Source organism: Ctenopharyngodon idella, chromosome 13, assembly GCF_019924925.1.
Source record: "Ctenopharyngodon idella isolate HZGC_01 chromosome 13, HZGC01, whole genome shotgun sequence".
Taxonomy (NCBI): Eukaryota; Metazoa; Chordata; class Actinopteri; order Cypriniformes; family Xenocyprididae; genus Ctenopharyngodon; species Ctenopharyngodon idella.
Window position 1 is genome coordinate 1338556 of NC_067232.1, and position 19014 is coordinate 1357569.

Here is a 19014-nt window from a genome sequence, read left to right on the forward strand (position 1 = left end):
ACTTGAATAGACTCGTTTGTAAAGTAGGCTAAGCAAGCATGTTAAGCAAAAATGTGCTTTTGAGACCGCTTGTTTTTAAAAACATAAGTTGCATGAACTCGGAATATGAAGTAATCTCGTGAATCTTTAAGACTGCAAACTAAGTAGTGTTAAACTTTCTGCGTATGTTTCTGTGTAAGCCCATTGCAAGGCACTTCTGTTGCAAACTGTTGCGCAATAGAAAGGAATGCTTGTGTTCTAGACAGCTTATCTGCATTTTTAATGCGCAATGCAAATTAAGCTTCAGCATTCACATCGCAAAATGAAATGCAAAAGAGTACACCACATCTTCAAACCAAGAAAAACCGCCCCGTTCATTTCTTTGCTGTAATTATCAGTGTTCTGGTACCCGCGTTCACGGGAGTGGCTTTATCTGAGAACGAGACAGCAGCACACCTCACTTGAATGAAAGAAGCTGGCGAACGTAACTCTAGGAAGACTTTAGCAGACTTTCTAACCTTTAAGCGACGCGTTTTGAGCCATGGCGTATGCTGCGTATTGGGCGAGCATCGTAAGTAGATCCGTATGCTTTCAACTGCACCGAAAACTTTAACTTCATTTATAAAACGACTCGTAGTGATCAAAGGAGGTTCCTTTAAAGAGTTGACAAATGTAAACACATCAGGATTAGGCTGACCGTTGTACTTGTACACACAAGCTCACTTACTAAAAAAACAATGGGTTACTATTAGAAATTGGGCGTTGTCTGATTTGTTGTAGGTTTTAATGCGTTTGCATGGATTATAAAGTTTCCTGTACTGGTGTGAGTCGCATTGCAATTGTAAAATCGGAAAGAAAGTTGTCATGGCTTATACACTGAAAAATAAAATTAAAATTAGTGTCAACCTACAAATAATAAAATTAGTTAATTTATGTTCTAAAGTAGGCTATTATAATCTAAAATTCAAGGAGAAATGACAGAAATTGTCAGGTTAAATGGAAAAAATCTATGTCAAAAATAGAATAGCTTTTGAGTCAGTTTATGCTTTTGACTATTCTGTAAGGTTATATTGCTCAGATAGACTTGTTGATTATTCATCATATTGGGTGTAGTGACATGTTAAAGCCTTAGGTTATTGTAAATTTTGACAGGTCGCTAAATCACTTTTCTTTGTCTTCATTTCTTTCTAGAATAGTGACACTTCATTACAAAAAGTCAGTGTTCCTCAGACCTCAAGATTCCAGGTAAGCCATAATTTACAGTTTTATATTTAATATGTGTTGTTTTGAAATTATAATTCACATTAGAATATGCTCAAGTATGTCCCATAGTCATGGAAAACTTGGAAATATCAGATTTTTAGAATGCTTTCTATGCAATGAAAGTCATGCAAATTAACAAAATCTAGAAAGTCATGTTTATTTCTATAGTACAAATAGAGTTTTATAGGTATACTCATTGGCTTGAAATTGCACTTTGTGAGTGTGATGTCTATGAAATATTTTTTTAATAATAATAATAATAAAAGCTCTGTATCCAGTGACAGTGAATGACTGAAAAAACATGGAAATGTATTCAAATTGCTATATGAATGCAATTTTTGTATAGTCATAATTCATTGATCAAGTATATACTTCTCATGCTTTGGCTTTTAATGTAGCATTGACACCCTCTTGTGGACTATAATAGTCCTTGCCAGTCACAGCCTTGCACTTTAGCTGAGTTATTGCTCCCAGTCAGGCTAGTGTCACATATATAAACTATATTTCTGCAAAGCCATGAATGTTTTATAACCCAGCTCTGCAGTGTTTGCACATCCAGCCCAGTAAATGTAAAACAACATTCCTTAATGACAAAAGTCTCCATCTACTTCAGACAGAGAGTCGTACCCACAGAAACAATTGCATTTATGAATGTGTAGTGCATTAAATATATTGATTTTGTATAGCTATATGCACTTGTTTGCTAGTACGTCCCTGGTCAGGCTGCAGTGTTTCAGTGTCCCGTGACAGTGTCGTGAAATGCTCTCAGGGACATTTTGTTACTATATATATATATATATATAACCTGAAACTCATCAGGAGCTCCAGTTACAGTGGCACTGGGCACTGGACTGGCAACTCCAGGGCCCGCTAAACTCAGTATAATAAGGCATAATGTTAGCTAGTATATTATGATACAGGATAGTTTTAGGAGGATAAATTAAACAAAGTTTGAACATGTATCGCTGAGTGTTTCTCAAGATAACACAGCTGGTTTGACTCGCTCGGTAAGCTCGCAGAAGAAATGCTCAGGTGTGTCTGCAGGTGTCTGACATTATGGATGCCAGAGAATCTCACGCATAAACATGTCTGTTGTTCAGAGATCTTTTTATCAGCTTAAACCATTAATGACAATTAGTCGTCTTCTGCCTTCAGGTGTTAATTTCAGTTAATGTTCTCATAGCTTGAGACTAAGTGCTTCTGAAAGTTACAGGAAGGTATGTGGGTGTGTCGAACCTTTTGTTTTACAAAAATCAAGTGTTTGTGTGTGTGCACATGTGTGCACAAATGCAGGATGTTCCTCTGCGAAAGGTCGAGGCTCGCTTGTTCCTTTATGTATTGAGCTAACATAAAAGTGTCAGTTGCATAGCTGTCGATGGAGGGACAGAAATCTCTCAGATTACATTAAAATATCTTCATTTGTGTTCCAAATATGAACAAAAAGGAAAGGAACAAACAAGTTATTCATATGTAGGACATCATTGCTTTAGTTTCTATGTTTCTCATTTTACATGTACACTACCATTCAAAAATCTGGGCTCAAGACTTTTAAATGTTTTATAAGTCTCTTCTGCTCACCAAGACTTCATTTATTTATTAAAAAATACAATGAAAATAATAATGTTGTAAATATTATTCTTTATTTTTAATACATTTTAAAATATAATTTATATCCGTCATGACAAAGCTGAATTTTCAGCATCATTACTCCAACTTCTGTCAATACTTACGAATACGAATGAGATCATCCTACATTAGGTTTCAGGTTAAAAAAAACTGACTGACCTCATAATTTAGATTTGACTTTAGTATAGTTTGACTGTGACTGTTGTTATCTATTGCAGCATTTGTGCCCTCTGTTAAGTGGCCCTCTGGAAATAATTAGCCATGTGAGTTTATAGTATCAGGTTCCTTGGGGCTTCTTTCTCAATCGACACTATGCGGATTGATGCTAAGCGTTTCAGTGTGCTGCTGTTGATTAATGCTTCATATGTCGAAATGAAGCCCCCAGGAATGCAAGTCAACATCTCCAGTCAGGTGGTGTCTTTGAGAGTTGAGAGGATTGATATCTCTTAAATTAAGCAATAAGGTATGAGAGGATGTGCTATATTTTGAATATACTACTTTGGAGAAGTAAAGGTTACATATTTGATTATTCTCAGAGTATAATAATACACCGAAAATGGAAGATTAGGATTTGTTTCTTTCACTGAAGCAACATGAAAACCTTGTTTTATGACGGCCTCTTCCCAACTGGGAACTGAAAATCCCCTACCTTAGTAATGCTACAAGAATTAAATTTTGTTGTTTTTAGTCAATTTAATTGAAATTATTAAGTTAAAATATCACTTTTCACATTTTTTTACAGCATTTTACTTACTTAAAGGGAACTTAAGGAATAAAGGGTTAGTTCACCCAAATATAAAAATTCTCTCATCAGTTACTCTCATGTCGTTCCAAACCCGAATAAATGAAACTTTCGTTCATCTTCGGAACACAAATTAAGTTATTGTAATGAAATCTGAGAGATTTTTTGTCCCTCCATTGACCGTCTACACAACTACCACTTTGACACTTCAAAAAGTTCATAAAGAGATGTAAAATTAATCCATATGAATTGAGCAGGTTAGTCCAAATTTTCTGAAGGGACATGATCGCTTTATATGATGAACAAATTCAATTTAGTCTTTTATTCACATAAACAATCATCAATGCACACATCAGTTATGGTAAAGAGAAGTTCAAGCATGCTTGCTTGACAAGCAAGGTTTGTTCTTGCGCGTCAAGCAAGTACGGTTGAGCTTCCACAAGAAACAAAAAGGTTTGATCTTGCGCAAGCAAGTACGGTTGAGCTTCCACAAGAACCAATGAGATTTGTTCTTGCACATCAAGCAAGTACGGTTGAGCTTCCACAAGAACCAATGAGGTTTGTTCTTGCGTGTCAAGCAAGTATGGTTGAGCTTCTGTTTCTGTTCGCTGATCAATGTTTATATGTGAATAAAAGCAAAAGTCAATCTTATCACTATATATAGCGATCATGTCGCTGAAATTTGGACTGAACTACTCAATTCATATGGATTAGTTTAGGATATCTTTATGAACTTTATGAAACGTAAAAAAGTGTCAGTTGCGTAGCTGTCTATGGAGGGACAGAAAGCTCTCAGATTTCATTAAAATGTCTTCATTTGTGTTCTGAAGATGAACGAAAGTTTTATGGGTTTGGAACAACATGACAGAGAGTAAATGATGACAGAATTTTCATTTTTGGGAGAACTAACCCTTTAACATCTCTAATGCAAAGACCACTTTACTTAAACTTGACTGCACAAGTTTCTGAAAGATTATTTAATTACTTTCAGGCAGTGAATTGACTCCAAATAGAGTTTGTAGGTAAGCCAATTTCTCATGGTATAAAAAATTTCAAAGCTCTTTGACACAGATTGGCTGTCTTTTGACACAGTTGTCCAACACGCATAACTGCATGTCCACATCTGATTGAACTTGAATTGTCAGTTGGAAATTATGGAGGTTCACACCCAAGCCTGTCTCACTGAACAGGCATGCTTTGTTCTCAGCATTTGGGGTGGATAGCTGCACACCGTGTTTTGGCATTTGAGGCGAATGTTTCATAAGTGCAAGTCACTGATTTTAACTCTGCACATTTAAAACATGATTGAGAAGCTCTTGCAAGACACTCAATGTAAAGATATTATGCTTCCTTCCCTTGAAATGTGACTTCTTGCTGGTTACACATGCTGATTAGGAATATTTCTAGGGAATTGTTTGGCTAGCATGCTTTAGATTAGTTATACTTGGCAGCAGACACACTAATAAAGCACAGGAAGTCTAGCCCTGACCCTTGCATTCGTACACTCATGTTTTGTCATATATAGTCCCTGCCACTATGTTTTATAAGTCAGAGCACTTTTGTTCCAATTAGTTTGTACTTTGTTTCATTTGTTGGTTCATGAATTTTAGTGTCTGTATGCACGTCTTTCAAATGCACCATAAAAACAGCCATAAATGTTTACCTTTGGATCATACCGTGTGAACATGCAAACATACACCCTGGATATCCCTGCTTTAAGGCAAGACACTACAGGCAAAACCATTTTTATTTTGAAGTAGTCAATTTTAAGATTTTGGGCTATTTGGCTTTTCATAGCATGTTTTTTTTTTTTTTCCAGACTAGTAGACAGAAAACAGAAAAGACACATTTATGTGTTTATTGTCTTTCACTTTATCTGTCTATAGATTTTAATTATATTTAAATACGTTTATTTAAAAGACATTTTATTCCTACTTATATTCTGAAGGTTTTTATAGAGGTTTTTTTTTAATCATTTTTATACATTTTATTCTTAAAAACAGGGTGATTTTTTTTTTTTTTCCAAATTGATAGAGTGATAAAAAGAGATCCCTTCTGTAAAAACCTTTGACTATGTATTATATGCCAACAAAATGAAAGATGAATTTTTAACCTGGCTTTATGTTCATATTTTTGTTCTGGAAATGTATGCAAATGAGTACATATTTAATTATTAATGCACCATTTGCATATTTAAATTTATTTATAATAGTTGTATTTCAGAAAACTTGTTATACAAATAAAATGTCTGCAAATGTAATCAATCAACTGGGTAAGAATGGTGATATCTATTAGTAATTTTTTTTTACCCTATTCACTTGCCTTGAAAGTGTATCTGACTTCTCAGTCAGGCGGTATAAATTCCATGTGCTTCCATGTTTAGTCATTCCTCCTTCCCTCCCTCCTTTTGAGCCTGCCTCCAGAAAGTGCCCTAGCCACACCCCTCTTTAGTGCCCTGACCACTCCCCTGACCCCTCCCCCTGCTCCCTGTGCCTGGAACATGCTGTAGCTCAGACAGCAGACACAGCAGAGCCACAGAGACGCCGCCACACACTCAGCACCGGTAGACATGGGCCAGATCATCACCTGGATCCGCGGCACACGGGACCAACCGGCCCTGCAGGACGTCGCTGTAGAGCAACAGGTGCTGCTTACTGGATATAATCATATTGAGGTCTCAGAGAGTACCGTGCCTGCATGGGTTTGCTTAAGTGGGTTTGAGTTGCAGTGACTGACTTGACATTGTGAGGATTAGATCATGTGCTTTTAAACTTTCCATGAGTTTTTGTTTAGTGTACGTGTTCCGGTCAGTGGGTCTTGGCTTTGGTCCCACAGCAACCCTCTGAGGGAGGAGGAGTGCTGGAATGTGTGGGGAATACCAGGGAATGTTAGAAAAAGTCTAACTATAGGGACTTTTAGCACTTTAATAAAGCTGCAGCTTCACCAAGGACTTTCAGTCTCTGTTATCTGTTTTACTGGCAATGTTATGACAAATCCAGATGTTGCAATGCGCAGTAGTTGTGTAATGATAGCATTTTGGGGTGTGTTTCACTGTGATTCTGTGATATAGGTGATGATATGTTTTTTGCAGAATTTGCTATGATGAAATTAATTTATAATACCTCTGGTTTGCTTTATTAATTGAAACTATTTTGCCTTATTTGGTTCTGACTTTTGCATCTGATATTTTAACCTATTCATTTTCCTACTATGTCAGTCATGTCACTAATATCACCAGTTTGCTTCCTGCAACCTAAAACTGGTATTATGTAGACGTCATGGGTAGCTATGTCATTTTGAGCATGAGCAGAGCTCTCTGATATGGCTGATGTTGGCCAGTAGGCTTTTATCCAAGTGCTGCACATTCCCACAGTGCAACATGCCAGCCTGGTTAAGCATCAGCTATACTGATGTTAATGGCCTGAAGGAAGACACTTGCTCACTTTCACTGTAAAGAATGTGCATTGTTAATTTACATACAGATATTTTAAAATGCAACCAAATAATGATGAGTTGTGAGTTGTGTATAGTGCATAGTTTCAGTTACCCAGAGGTTTATTTATTTTAACTTAATTTTGTATAATTAATTGATATTAAAGTGTAAGTTCACCCAAAAATGACATTTCTGTCATTAATTACTCACCCTCATGTCGTTCCAAACCTGTAAGACCTTCGATCATCTTCGGAACACAAATTAAGATATTTTTGATCAAATTCAAGGGTTTCTGAACCACACATAGGCAGCATATTACACCTTTTGAGGTCCAGAAAGGTACTAAAGACATCGTTAAAATAGTCCATGTGACTACAGTGGTTCAACCTTAACGTTATGAAGCAACAAGACAGTTTAAGACAGTTTGTTTTATCCAGGGACACATGATCAGAACCATTTGGGCATTGGCTGATATTACAGATTTTTAAATTTATCAGTATATGTCATGATTGGGTAGGGATGCACCCTTTTGAAAATTTTGGCCAATACCGATAATTCTTTATATTTGAAAGCCGATAACTAATATATTGGCCGATAAATCTAAATCAAAATTTTTATATCAATTTTAGAGCCTGATTACAAAAACAACAGTCTCACCATTAAAAGCCATGTCCCAAGCACACATTATAATGTTCTCATTATAATATTATGTAGCCTATATAACAGACTTGTGCTGTACGTTACACTGTATTTTCCTTTTTGAAGTGATTTCAATCATATTTCAAGCCATTATATATTAGCTTTAATATATCTGCCACATTGTCTTATCGGGCCAATAACAATAACACTAAAAATGTATGTATATCGCCGATACCGATATGGTGGCCGATATATCGTGCATCCCTGTTATTGGGTATATATATTGTATGATGAAATTGGATATTTAATTATGCATGCTCATTTCCCCTATTTTTACATCAATTAATCTCTAAAATAACAAATAATTTAATAACATGGCTAGATGTATTTTATAGCAAATCTCTCTCTCTCTCTCTCTTTCTCTATATATATATGCAATATAATGATTAGTGTGAATAAAAAATATCAAATTAAGGCTAGAAATGCAGTTGCAACACTGTTCTGTGTTGGGGTATTTTAAGCACTAATTCTGTTAAGTGATTTCAGTGTATTGTGACAGGGTATTGATCTACAGTGGTTTGTGTGCTCAGTTAGCTGCGCACTATTGATCTGAACAGCTAGAGGAACATGTGTTCCAACAGCATGTAGTTCCAATAGCACACAACTATTTCTATTTCTGTATGTTTGGGTGTGCACATGTGCATATATAGGTGTATTTGCAGACTCAGCAGCTAATATCGGGTATTTAAAGCATGAGATTGTATTTTTGTACCCCAGGTTGTCTCAGAGGTGGACTGTCAGATTTGTCAGCTGTTGACCTAATACAGAATAATACTGCCTGAATGCAAACAAGTTCCCTGGCATTTCCTGCGCTTCTTGTATTTAGGTTGTGTTTTTGCTGTCGATTTTGTAGAGGTTACACATCGGGCCTGGAAGGTTCAAAGTTTGAATGCCCTTGAGCCCATATGGGGATCTCACACGTTCTGAGCATGATCAGATGTTGAATCAAAAAACATTACTGTGTTCATTGCCTAACCATCATGCAAGGATGATATCACCATGAGTTATGCACACTTGTGCAACAAGAGCTCTGTTCTTTCACTTTTCACCCAAGCTCTGTTCCAAATCCGAGTGAGTTGCCTCCCTACACAACATTTTAAGGCATCATAAGTGTGTTAGACAGCATTTTACAAGATAACTAATTTTAAGGCATCATTACATGTATCATTTGTGGAGAATTAGCAAACCCTAACAAAGCAAATCCCAGAATATAGTACAAGAGAAAAAAACATGTTCGTGGCAGTTATTTAATTGTAGTAATTATCTAATCTAATTATGTATTTTTTTATGTATATGTATATCTTTACACAATTTGTCACATTGCTTCCTAAGTAGCAGGTAGCTGCCTATGTAGGCCGTGGACAACAAGGCAGCTCAGCTCACTAGATTTTAAAAACAGAGCTTGAAATTGTGTTACCATACAGCCCTTATTCATGAAGACAGACAGCAAACTGGCTTCAGATGCCCACTGACTCTTGGACAGAAACTCTGTCAACAAACCTCATGCAGAGCAAACTACTAAATATAGACACCGTTGCAGCATAGAACGTCAGGAGTACCTTTGGTTTCAAAGTCAGTAATACTCATACTTTTTAGAGATGGTGAAAAGCTGAAAGAGACAGCTAGATACAGTGATGTTGTCAGATTTGGTGTTTTAGAATGATTACTATTTTGGGGTGTATATTCACCCGCACCATCTAAGTGAGATTTGTATGTTACACTAAAAAATGCTGGGTTAGAAACAACCCAAGTTGGGTTGAAAATGGACAAATGCAGCAAATGGGTTGTTTTAACCCAGTGGTTGGGTTAAATGTTTGCCCAACCTGCTGAGTAGTTTTATTTAACTCAACTATTGTTTGAAAATTACTGTATTGCTTGCTTAAAATGAACCCAAAGTATGTTGGAAATTAACATTTATGAAAAATAATTAAACGATAAGCATTTATTAAATTGCTTATTAATAAATGTTCACCTTTTGATTATTATTGTTGCCTCTAGTAATTATGTGTCTGATTTTTGATTTCCAACCTATTTTGGGTTCATTTTAAGCCAGCCATATAGTAATCTTTAAACAATAGTTGGGTTAAATAAAACTAGCATGTTGGGCAAACATTAAACCCAACCGCTGAGTTTGTCCATTTTCAGCCCAACTTGGGTTGTTTTTAACCCAGCATTTTTTAGAGTGTATGTTTTATTTATTTTTTATTTTTTAATTTTATTATTTTATCTGTTACAAGCAAACATTGCGTCATAATGTGCTGATTCAATCATATTGCACCCGAGGGTTATTTCTTCATCAGTGTCACACCTTGTGTTTTAAAAAAGTCAGATTTCTTTAGAGCTTTGAGTCAATTGTGTTCATATGTTTATATGCGCATGTATGTAATACTGTGATTATTACATTAAACTTCTTTGTGTACATTTAGGGCTGTGTCTTTTCTCAGACCACAAATTGAAAGCCTCAAGTGAAAGGAAAAGCAATACCTACAGTATGTCTTGAAGACCACATGAAATCAAAATGGGAGTTTTAGCTTTGAAGCTTTTTATATGTGAGTGTTCTCCTAAAATACGACAAAATTAACTTTTAGGAGGATACATGCATATCATTTCCCTTTTCCAGAGAAAACAGACCAAAAATAAATCTTTTGATGTAAAGACTATTTCTATTTTCATTGGCTACAAAATGGGAAAGCCCTTAAAATATCCCACCCACTCTGTTTTAAATGAAAACGTCGTCACAGGACAGAAAACTGCGCTATCATGAGGTCTCTTTGATAAAATCTACAATTGTTGCTACAGGATCGGAATGAAAGCACAGCAATTATCATGGAAATGATGTTTTAATTTCCATTGAGATGAATGGGAATGCTAACAGATAACTGTCTTCAGCTATATTAGGACTCAAGGACCGCTCAAACAAACAGGGCGGTGTTTTATTAGAGCGACCTCAAAGTTGTGTAGAGCATTTACAGAGCCTGGTTTGTTTTCGAATGTTTTCTATTCAGATTGTCAGTTCTGAGCCTGCAGAACTTGAATTGCATATACACTGAGAGTCATTCTTTGGCCTTCTGAGATTCATTCCTAGATTTTGTCACGTCACCTCTCGACCTCTTCTTTAGGGTGGGGATGACAGCCCTGATGACAGACTCATTTATTAACAGATAAGACTTGCTATGCAACACTCCTGTTTAGTCATTCTTGTCCTGCTGTAGCCTGCTTTATGTTCGTCATGATCTTTAAAAAAACACATTTCCAGACCATTCATTTGGGAATCATCACATTACGGAAGTAAAATGGGTTGGAAATTACAATTTGTGTTGACTTTAATCAGATGGACGGTAACGAAATCTGACTTGGTTGTTTTAGTTGTTCTGTGAGGGGAAGAATCAGTTGCATTTGGTTAGTGGTTCTTTCCTGTTTTCCTTATTTGGTTTCATTCAAAGGTCCCCCGTCTCAGAAGTGGCTCTGTGGAATGTAACTGCATTCCAGCATGCACAAGACAACAAATATAAAAATTTGGGTGTTTGTTGGATTTTGTTGTGTTCCGTGAGAAGTGCGATGTGCACCTCAAAATCTCCACCCAGCTGCACCCATTGTAACTGATTCTGCTGTCAACGAAATGTGAGCTTTTTCATGGATGAAAGCTATATGTCGGATTGTGCAAGCAAGCTGTGCAAAACGTATTAGATGAAAATCATAATCGTAATAAGAGCAGCCTGTGTCACCAGCCTCTCCCTCCAATTTCCTGTCTAGCTGTACCTTCCCTGCATCTTGCATGCTACGTGTGTGTGTGTGTGTGTATACAAATATTAGACAATTTGCACTACTGTTCAAATATTGGGGTTCATAAATTAATGCTTTTATTCAGCAAAGACACAATAAATAAAGACATTTACAACTATACAAAAGATTTGTATTTCACATAAATGCTGTTCTTTTGAACTTTCTATTCATCAAAGAATCCTGAAAAAATGTATGATTTCCACAAAAATATTAAGTAGCTTAACTGTATTTAACATTGATAATAATAAGAAATGTTTCTTGAGCAGCAAATCAGCATATTAGAATGATTTCTGAAGGATCATGTGACACTGAAGACTGGAGTAATGATGCTGAAAATTCAGATTTGCCATTGCGGGAGTAAATTACATTTTAAAATAGATCAAAATCTAAAACCGTTATTTTAAATTGTAATAATATTTTACAATATACTGTTTTTATTGTATTTCTAATCAAATAAATGCAGCCTGATGAACATAAGAGACTTCTTTCAAAATTCTACAAACAATAACACATAATGACATTGTGAAAGAAGTTTGTTGGAAATCTTTGCAAATGTATTTAAAAGAAAAAAAAAAAAAAAAACGAATCGAAACGAACGAGAAATCACATGTACATAAGTATTCTTTTCACAGCCTTTGCCATGACACTCAAAATTGAGCTCAGGTGCGTCCTGTTTCCACTGATCATCCTTGAGATGTTTCTAAAACTTGAATGGAGTCCACTTGTAGTAAATTCAGTTGATTGGACATGATTTGAAAAGGCACACACCTGTCTATATAAGTTCCCACAGTAAACAGTGCATGTCAGAGCACAAACCAGGCCATGAAGTCCAAGGAATTGTCTATAGACCTCCAAGACAGGATTGTATCGAGACACAAATCTGGGGAAGGGTACAGAAACATTTCTGCAGCATGGAAGGTCCCAATGAGCACAGTGGCCTCCATCATCTGTAAATGGAAGAAGTTTGGAACCACCAGGACTCTTCCTCGTGCAGGCCGCCGGCCAAACTGAGCGATCGGGGGAGAAGGGCCTTAGTCAGGGAGGTGACCAAGAACCTGATGGTCACTCTGACAGAGCTCCAGCATTTCTCTGTGCAGAGAGGAGAATCTTCCAGAAGAACAACCATCTCTGCAGCACTCCAACAATCAGGCCTGTATGGTAGAGTGGCTAAACGGATGCCACGCCTCAGTCAAAGGCACATGACAGCCCGCCTGGAGGACTCTCAGACCATGAGAAACAAAATTCTCTGGTCTGATGAAACAAAGATTGAACACTTTGGCCTGAATAGCAAGTGTCATGTCTGGAGAAAACCAGGCACCGCTCATCACCTGGCCAATACCATCCCTACAGTGAAGCACGGTGGTGACAGCATCATGCTGTGGGGATGTTTTTCAGCGGCAGGAACTGGGAGACTAGTCAGGATCAAGGGAAAGATGAATGCAGCAATGTACAGAGACATCCTTGATGAAAACCTGCTCTGGACCTCAGACTGGGGTGAAGGTTCATCTTCCAACAGGACCACAACCCTAAGCACACAGCCAATTTAACAAAGGAGTGGCTACGGGACAACTCTGTGAATGTCCTTGAGTGGCCCAGCCAGAGTAAAGACTTGACTGAACATCTCCTGAGAGATCTGAAAATGGCTGTGCGCTGACGCTCCCCATCCAACCTGATAGAGCTTGAGAGGTCCTGCAAAGAAGAATAGGAGAAACTGCCCAAAAATAGGTGTGCCAAGCTTGTAGCATTATACTCAAAAAGAATTGAGGCTGTTGGTGCCAAAGGTGCTTCGACAAAGTATTGAACAAAGGCTGTGAATACTTATGTTTTTATTTTATTTTTTTTCTGTTTTTTATTTTTAATACATTTGCAAAGATTTCAAACTTCTTTCACGATGTCATTATGGGATATTGTTTGTAGAAATTTGAGGAAAATAATGAATTTAATCCCTTTTGGAGTAAGGCTGTAACATAAAATGTGGGAAAAGTGAAGCGCTGTGAATACTTTACGGATGCACTGTATTTATCATGTTGAACCATTACACATCCGCCTATTTTTGTCAGAGGAATAAATTAATAATATTTTTCTGTTTCATAGTTTTCTCATTTATCAACTTGAGGTTTAACATTGCCCAATATGTGCACCAGAGGGCGCACTTCCACCATAAAAGTTGCCTGAGTTTTACTCTGTTTGGGGATGGTAAACAAAATGGCATCCCATCTGAACAAACAAGCCAGATTATTCTTTTGTTTTACCAGTAGGTGGGTATATGAAGGCAGCGAGCCAAAGCCTGCAGTGGCTACGTAACTATGCCGTGTTCCTCTTACATAAGCACTGGCACCAATTCTGCACCAAGTCCGAGCTTCCGTTTAAAGCAGGGCTCATGACTCACCCAGTTGTTTTTCGTTCTCTGTCTTTGCTTTCTGCTGTGCATTAACTCATTTCTTTCTTCCTTTCTCTCTATCTCTCTCTGATTATTTTCCATCTTCTGGGTGTGGTGGATTGACACGCATGTGATGCTTTTCTCTTTCTCTGGGCTGATGGTAGGTTGTGCAGTTCAGATTCCTGAGCAGTGAGTGTACCAGACACACCCTGCCTGACAGGCATGTACTGGAAGGTTTGTGCCTGCACTGCGTCTTTTTCTCCACCAGCCTGCACAGAAATGTGCACAACTGCTTATCAGTCCAAACTGAGCCAGACCCCTTCAAACCACTGCAGTCGGCCTATCTTTGAAACCCATAACCACCACCCCAACTCCAACTTCCTTAGTTGTATGGAAACAGTCTTGTGTTTACTTTTCCTGGCTTGCTGTGCAGATAGGCGGAACTCTGCCTCTCTCGACCAATCGGGACACTTCTACAGCGCATCATGAGTTCGGGGGAGGGGCTTCAGCTTTTGAAGTGCTAGATGGGAGGGGTTTGAGGCTTCTGGCTTCACTGCTGGGCGTGTTTCTGTTAGTATATGCGTGTATGTGTGCATGAGGGATATATTTTTTATATTTCAGACCGAGTGAATTTGAAGTGACTCTCTTTTAGACTGGATTACAGACAAAAGTGAAACAGGACACTCTTTTGGTTTTGTTACAGATGGTATGTATCTACAGCACTTCCATTTCTGTCTGTGGTTTCCTGTCAGTGTACCTGACTATAGCTGAAGATTCTGCCAACTCTGTGGCAGTTCGTGGAAATTATTACTATGCTTTTGGCACGAACGTGACTGCGCTTGTTTCATTGTTGTCTGATAGATTAAAAAGGCCTCAGTGTATTTTTAGCTATATATCTGAACAGACTTTACATTGTCCGAACTAAAAGGAAATTGTAGAAAAAGCTGGTTTGGTTATTAAATTTGTTACTTTAGTTTTGTTTACTGCATTGGTTTACAGTTTAGAAGGTTTTAAGTTTTTGGTAAGCAATCTGTACACGTCAGAACTACAGCTGTCTGCCACAATGCTCACATTTATGAAATGTTTATGACATCACATTGCCATTTTCATACTTTGTAACCTTCCATTTTGACTTGCGCTTATGGCAAGAGGTAATATTTCATGTCTGGAAGCATAGCTGGATAATTAATTCATTTCATAATAGGCCTACAACAAGTGTGCTACACCCTGTCTGATTGGTTACAGATTCTTGTTGAAGGTGACAACCAGAATCTAGCATAGACTTGCTAAGTTTACTCTGGTCAGGGTTGCCAGGTCTTCACAAGAAAAATAGCCCAAATGCCAGTCAAAAGTAGCCAATGCTATTTTCTCTGTTGGGCGGCCGAATTCTCCATTGAATTTGTACGTCTGGGGGGTTTTGAGGGTGTTGGAGCACCGAAATCGTACATATGGGGGTGAAAATCAACCCTCAGAAAAAAAATTAACCCATGGCAACAGCTTAAAAGTAGCCAAATTGAGCAACACTGACTCTGATGCCATCATGGTCAAACTGTTGTCGAAATCTGTATGCTTTTACACAGTCAAATATGCCCATGCTGTAAACTTTAAATGTTTTAAAATATGAATCCATGGCCACAGGCTCACAAGAACACAGTTACGCCATCTACAAAACAGGTTTTGCTATATGTATACCATTCATGAACACATATAGCCTATACCTTGCTGCTGGCCATTTAGTACATACTTGACTGCTTGCAAGTAGCAACTTGAAGGCATTTTCCAAATCCAGGATGTTACCTCATTATGGCATTTGTTGTATAAAAGCTAACATTTAAGTCACAAGTCTTGCATAATTGATCATATTTGAATAAATCACATCTTTAGTCCCAGAATTGACTGTAGTCACTTTACTAGTTAGTCTTGAAATACAATCTGCCCAGTGTCATGCTAATCTGTGTGCTATTGAACCTCTCATTATACCAGTAAAACCTGCCCATTCTTAAACATCAATGGTAACATCATATTGTCATCACTGTTTTGTTGTCAAAATACAGAAATGTTGTCGTCATACGAGTTGATTACCTCATTTTGACTGAGAAACATGGCAAATATGTCATACAATGGATTAACTTTCTGAAACCACAGAGGGTTTATGACTGTACCATTGTGGTAATATGGGTGGAGACATGCATTAAGTCATGAATTTTGTTAAAGAATAGAATCACTCAATGGGGTGACTACTGAAAAAGACATATAAACTGAAGATTTTTACCGTTCAGTAGTGCAGTTGAGGGAGTTTGAGCTATTGGGATGTAAGAATCAACGCTAATGTAGCTTACTTATATTTACAAATCACCAATTGTTATTCTCAAAGGGTGTGTCTACAGATTTAACGTGCAACTCCACCAAATATGCTTCTTCAATACGATTGTATGAGAAGAGGGCAGTGGCTCTGAGGCTAAAACAGGTTGGAGAGAACCTGTGTGGTTTGTACCTAACCCGTGTTGCTTTCTTTACCACATTTGGTAACTCATGCTAACATGCTGTGGTTTCTGGGAGGAGTTGTCAGACTGTGCAGCGGGATGTGACAACATTGTTTTGTGAAGGATCCATCTGTGATAGTTAGACTGTCCATCAGGAATTTTGACCATCATGATATTGAGATGACAATGTGAGCTCATCATTTAGACTGGACTGAGTCTTTTTTTGGGATGTTGTCTATGTCAATGAAAGCAAAACATAACCATTTGAATCATAACATTTAAAGGAAATTGTCATCGTTATTTGTAGGATAATCTGTTGTGGTTACATTAATGAGATCTGTGGAATGTTTAGTTCTATTTTTAAGTGCAGTGAGTCAGCATCAAATTTATTTTGGTACTTCTGCACACATGCAGTGTCCTTTTAAATAGTACCTTCCCAATGTTTACCCATACGTTTACCCATAATGCATTGCGTTTTTTTATTGCTGAGCATGCCTAGTGTTTACCTGACTAAAAGGTACGTATCTAGGTGGTTTCTTGCACGCAACGTTTAGCTCTACACCCATGTTCATTGAAAACTATACTCACACTAGTTCTCTTCTATGGGTTTCCACCTTTTTTCTTTTGTATTATTGTTGAATGGGTTGGGTTATTAGGTTAGCAGCCAAGTATTTCTAAAAGCGCTCTGCTATGCTTTCAAGAGTTTTCGATAATGTTGTCCACTGCTGCATCAGTGCTTTTATTATTGTTGTTGCTCATGTATCTTTATTTAGTGGCACAGGCAAAGAACACTGAGGCTGCATTTACACTTGGTGCCCAGTTCCTATTTGTTGACTATATCTGTTTTTTTTACACTATACACTTGGTGAAACATTCAAACGTAGACGTACTGACCCGGAAAAGCTTAGGCCGAAAAGGAAGTAAAAATGGCGCGATTTGCAATGGACGCGGATGAAATGATAATACAAGCTTTTGCTTTCCACGCCATCTTTACAGGTCAGCAAAACATTGCGTTGAGCCTTCATCCTCCATTGACACCATCAAAAAGAGTCATGTGATCATGGTTGGTGTCCACCTGAATTGACTTCATTCGCCACCGTCGCTTTTTTAATGACGTACTACTTGCATTGATGGGAATATCTGATCTGTCTGCTTGCATGGCAGACACAAATGCAAGTTTGCTATTCATATAAGATTTTTTTCCACACGTGAATGAAGCCTGAAACGAAAAAAATCAGAATTTGGTCACTTGAACCATGTAATGTAAATGCGGTCATGTTGATGTACATTTTATTTGGGAGCAAATTTTTGACAGTCATATATCAGCACAATGGCTCTAACTTTAGCTTCAGAACTCCCTGACAATCTTTTGAGCCCTTTTTTTTTAATTTTAGATGACCTAGTCATGACCTAGTGGTTAACGCATATAATCTGATATGTTGAACTGTGGTGCTCTTGTGGTTAAGAATTTGTGTCCGGCTTGTTTCATTTTCCTCAAGGGTTGCCATCTCGTAATTACGGTTACAATATGGCGTGAAGGCAACATAAGCTCATTGTTTTGGTTGAGGAGGAACTGTATAAGGTGGATACTGTTTGTTTGTGGCACTCTGTAACTGTCTGTCTACAGCCCTGCATATCCTGGTGATGTGTGATGTCTGCATGAGCAGGGTGCGTGGAGGTATACATATGTTGACAGGCAGGTAGGACATTGTATCATTGCATTCGGACCGATTGCAATGATTGGACGAACATGTTTTGGTCCTGAGACTTCCATAGAAGGTGCATGTAAATGTTTTAATCTTTAGGCCACTTCTATTGTAGTTTGCTCTCAGGATATAAAGAGAGTTTAAACCAGTATATTAAAAAGTGTTTATAAAAAAATGCCTAACCTACCTTTGCTTAACGAACACATCCAATAAAATGAAGAACTTTAAAAAAAGGACAAAATGGTCTTAAGAGAGAAGTGATAAATTAAATTCTTTTAAAAATGTTCCTTTGACCTGCCATGACAACCAAGGAGCATGTTTTCTGTGAGTCAAGTAGGTCATGTAGGACAATGTGACACAGTCATAAGATATTTGATGTTTAATGTATGAGATTTCACAGTGGGTAGGTCTATTTGGTTCTATAAAAAGAAATTAAGTGATGACAAAATGTCCTGCTGTCACTAATAACTTGTCGAGGTCACTGAGGGCAATGGACATGGAAGATTTACACATGAATCACATGAATAACGCTGATGTTTGACTGTATCCTCATCTCTGGTTCTTTGTATCTCATCATCAACAATCCGCCCTCTTTTAGTACATAACCTAAAACCTGCTGATCTTGTTAGAACACTTTAAGGAATATTGAAGCAGTAAATCTACATGCTGGGTGCTCCTTGACACTTTATCTCTCTTCTACCCAAGGTTTGTGAACAGAGAAAAGTAAAGGCCAGCAGAAAAACAAGCCATGAGATGTCACCATTTTACCCTTGAGCAACTGTCACTGTAATAAATAAATGGCACATCCGTGTTTAAAGGTTTAGAGGACAACATACCATGAATGGCTAGAAGTGGTTGCTATGGTGGTTAAGTGTCTTGTCTGGTTAAAAAAAGCCCTTGTTGAAGATGCAATCTGTGGG

General features: G+C 37.6%; 1 protein-coding gene across 16 annotated transcripts in view; it reads left to right on the forward strand.

The window, feature by feature from the left end:
* LOC127524721 (calpastatin) overlaps nt 1–19014 on the forward strand; it is a 46449-nt gene that overhangs the window by 2807 nt on the left and 24628 nt on the right. For 2 of the 16 annotated variants that reach the window (XM_051916505.1, XM_051916517.1), the window contains exon 2: nt 1171–1224. In XM_051916505.1, coding sequence (XP_051772465.1) covers nt 1171–1224 — 54 coding nt within the window. Of the gene's footprint in view, nt 1–380; nt 551–1170; nt 1225–6086; nt 6285–14424; nt 14612–19014 lie in introns of those variants that run through there. The other 14 variants (XM_051916507.1, XM_051916519.1, XM_051916504.1 and 11 more) reach the window with 11 other exon arrangements.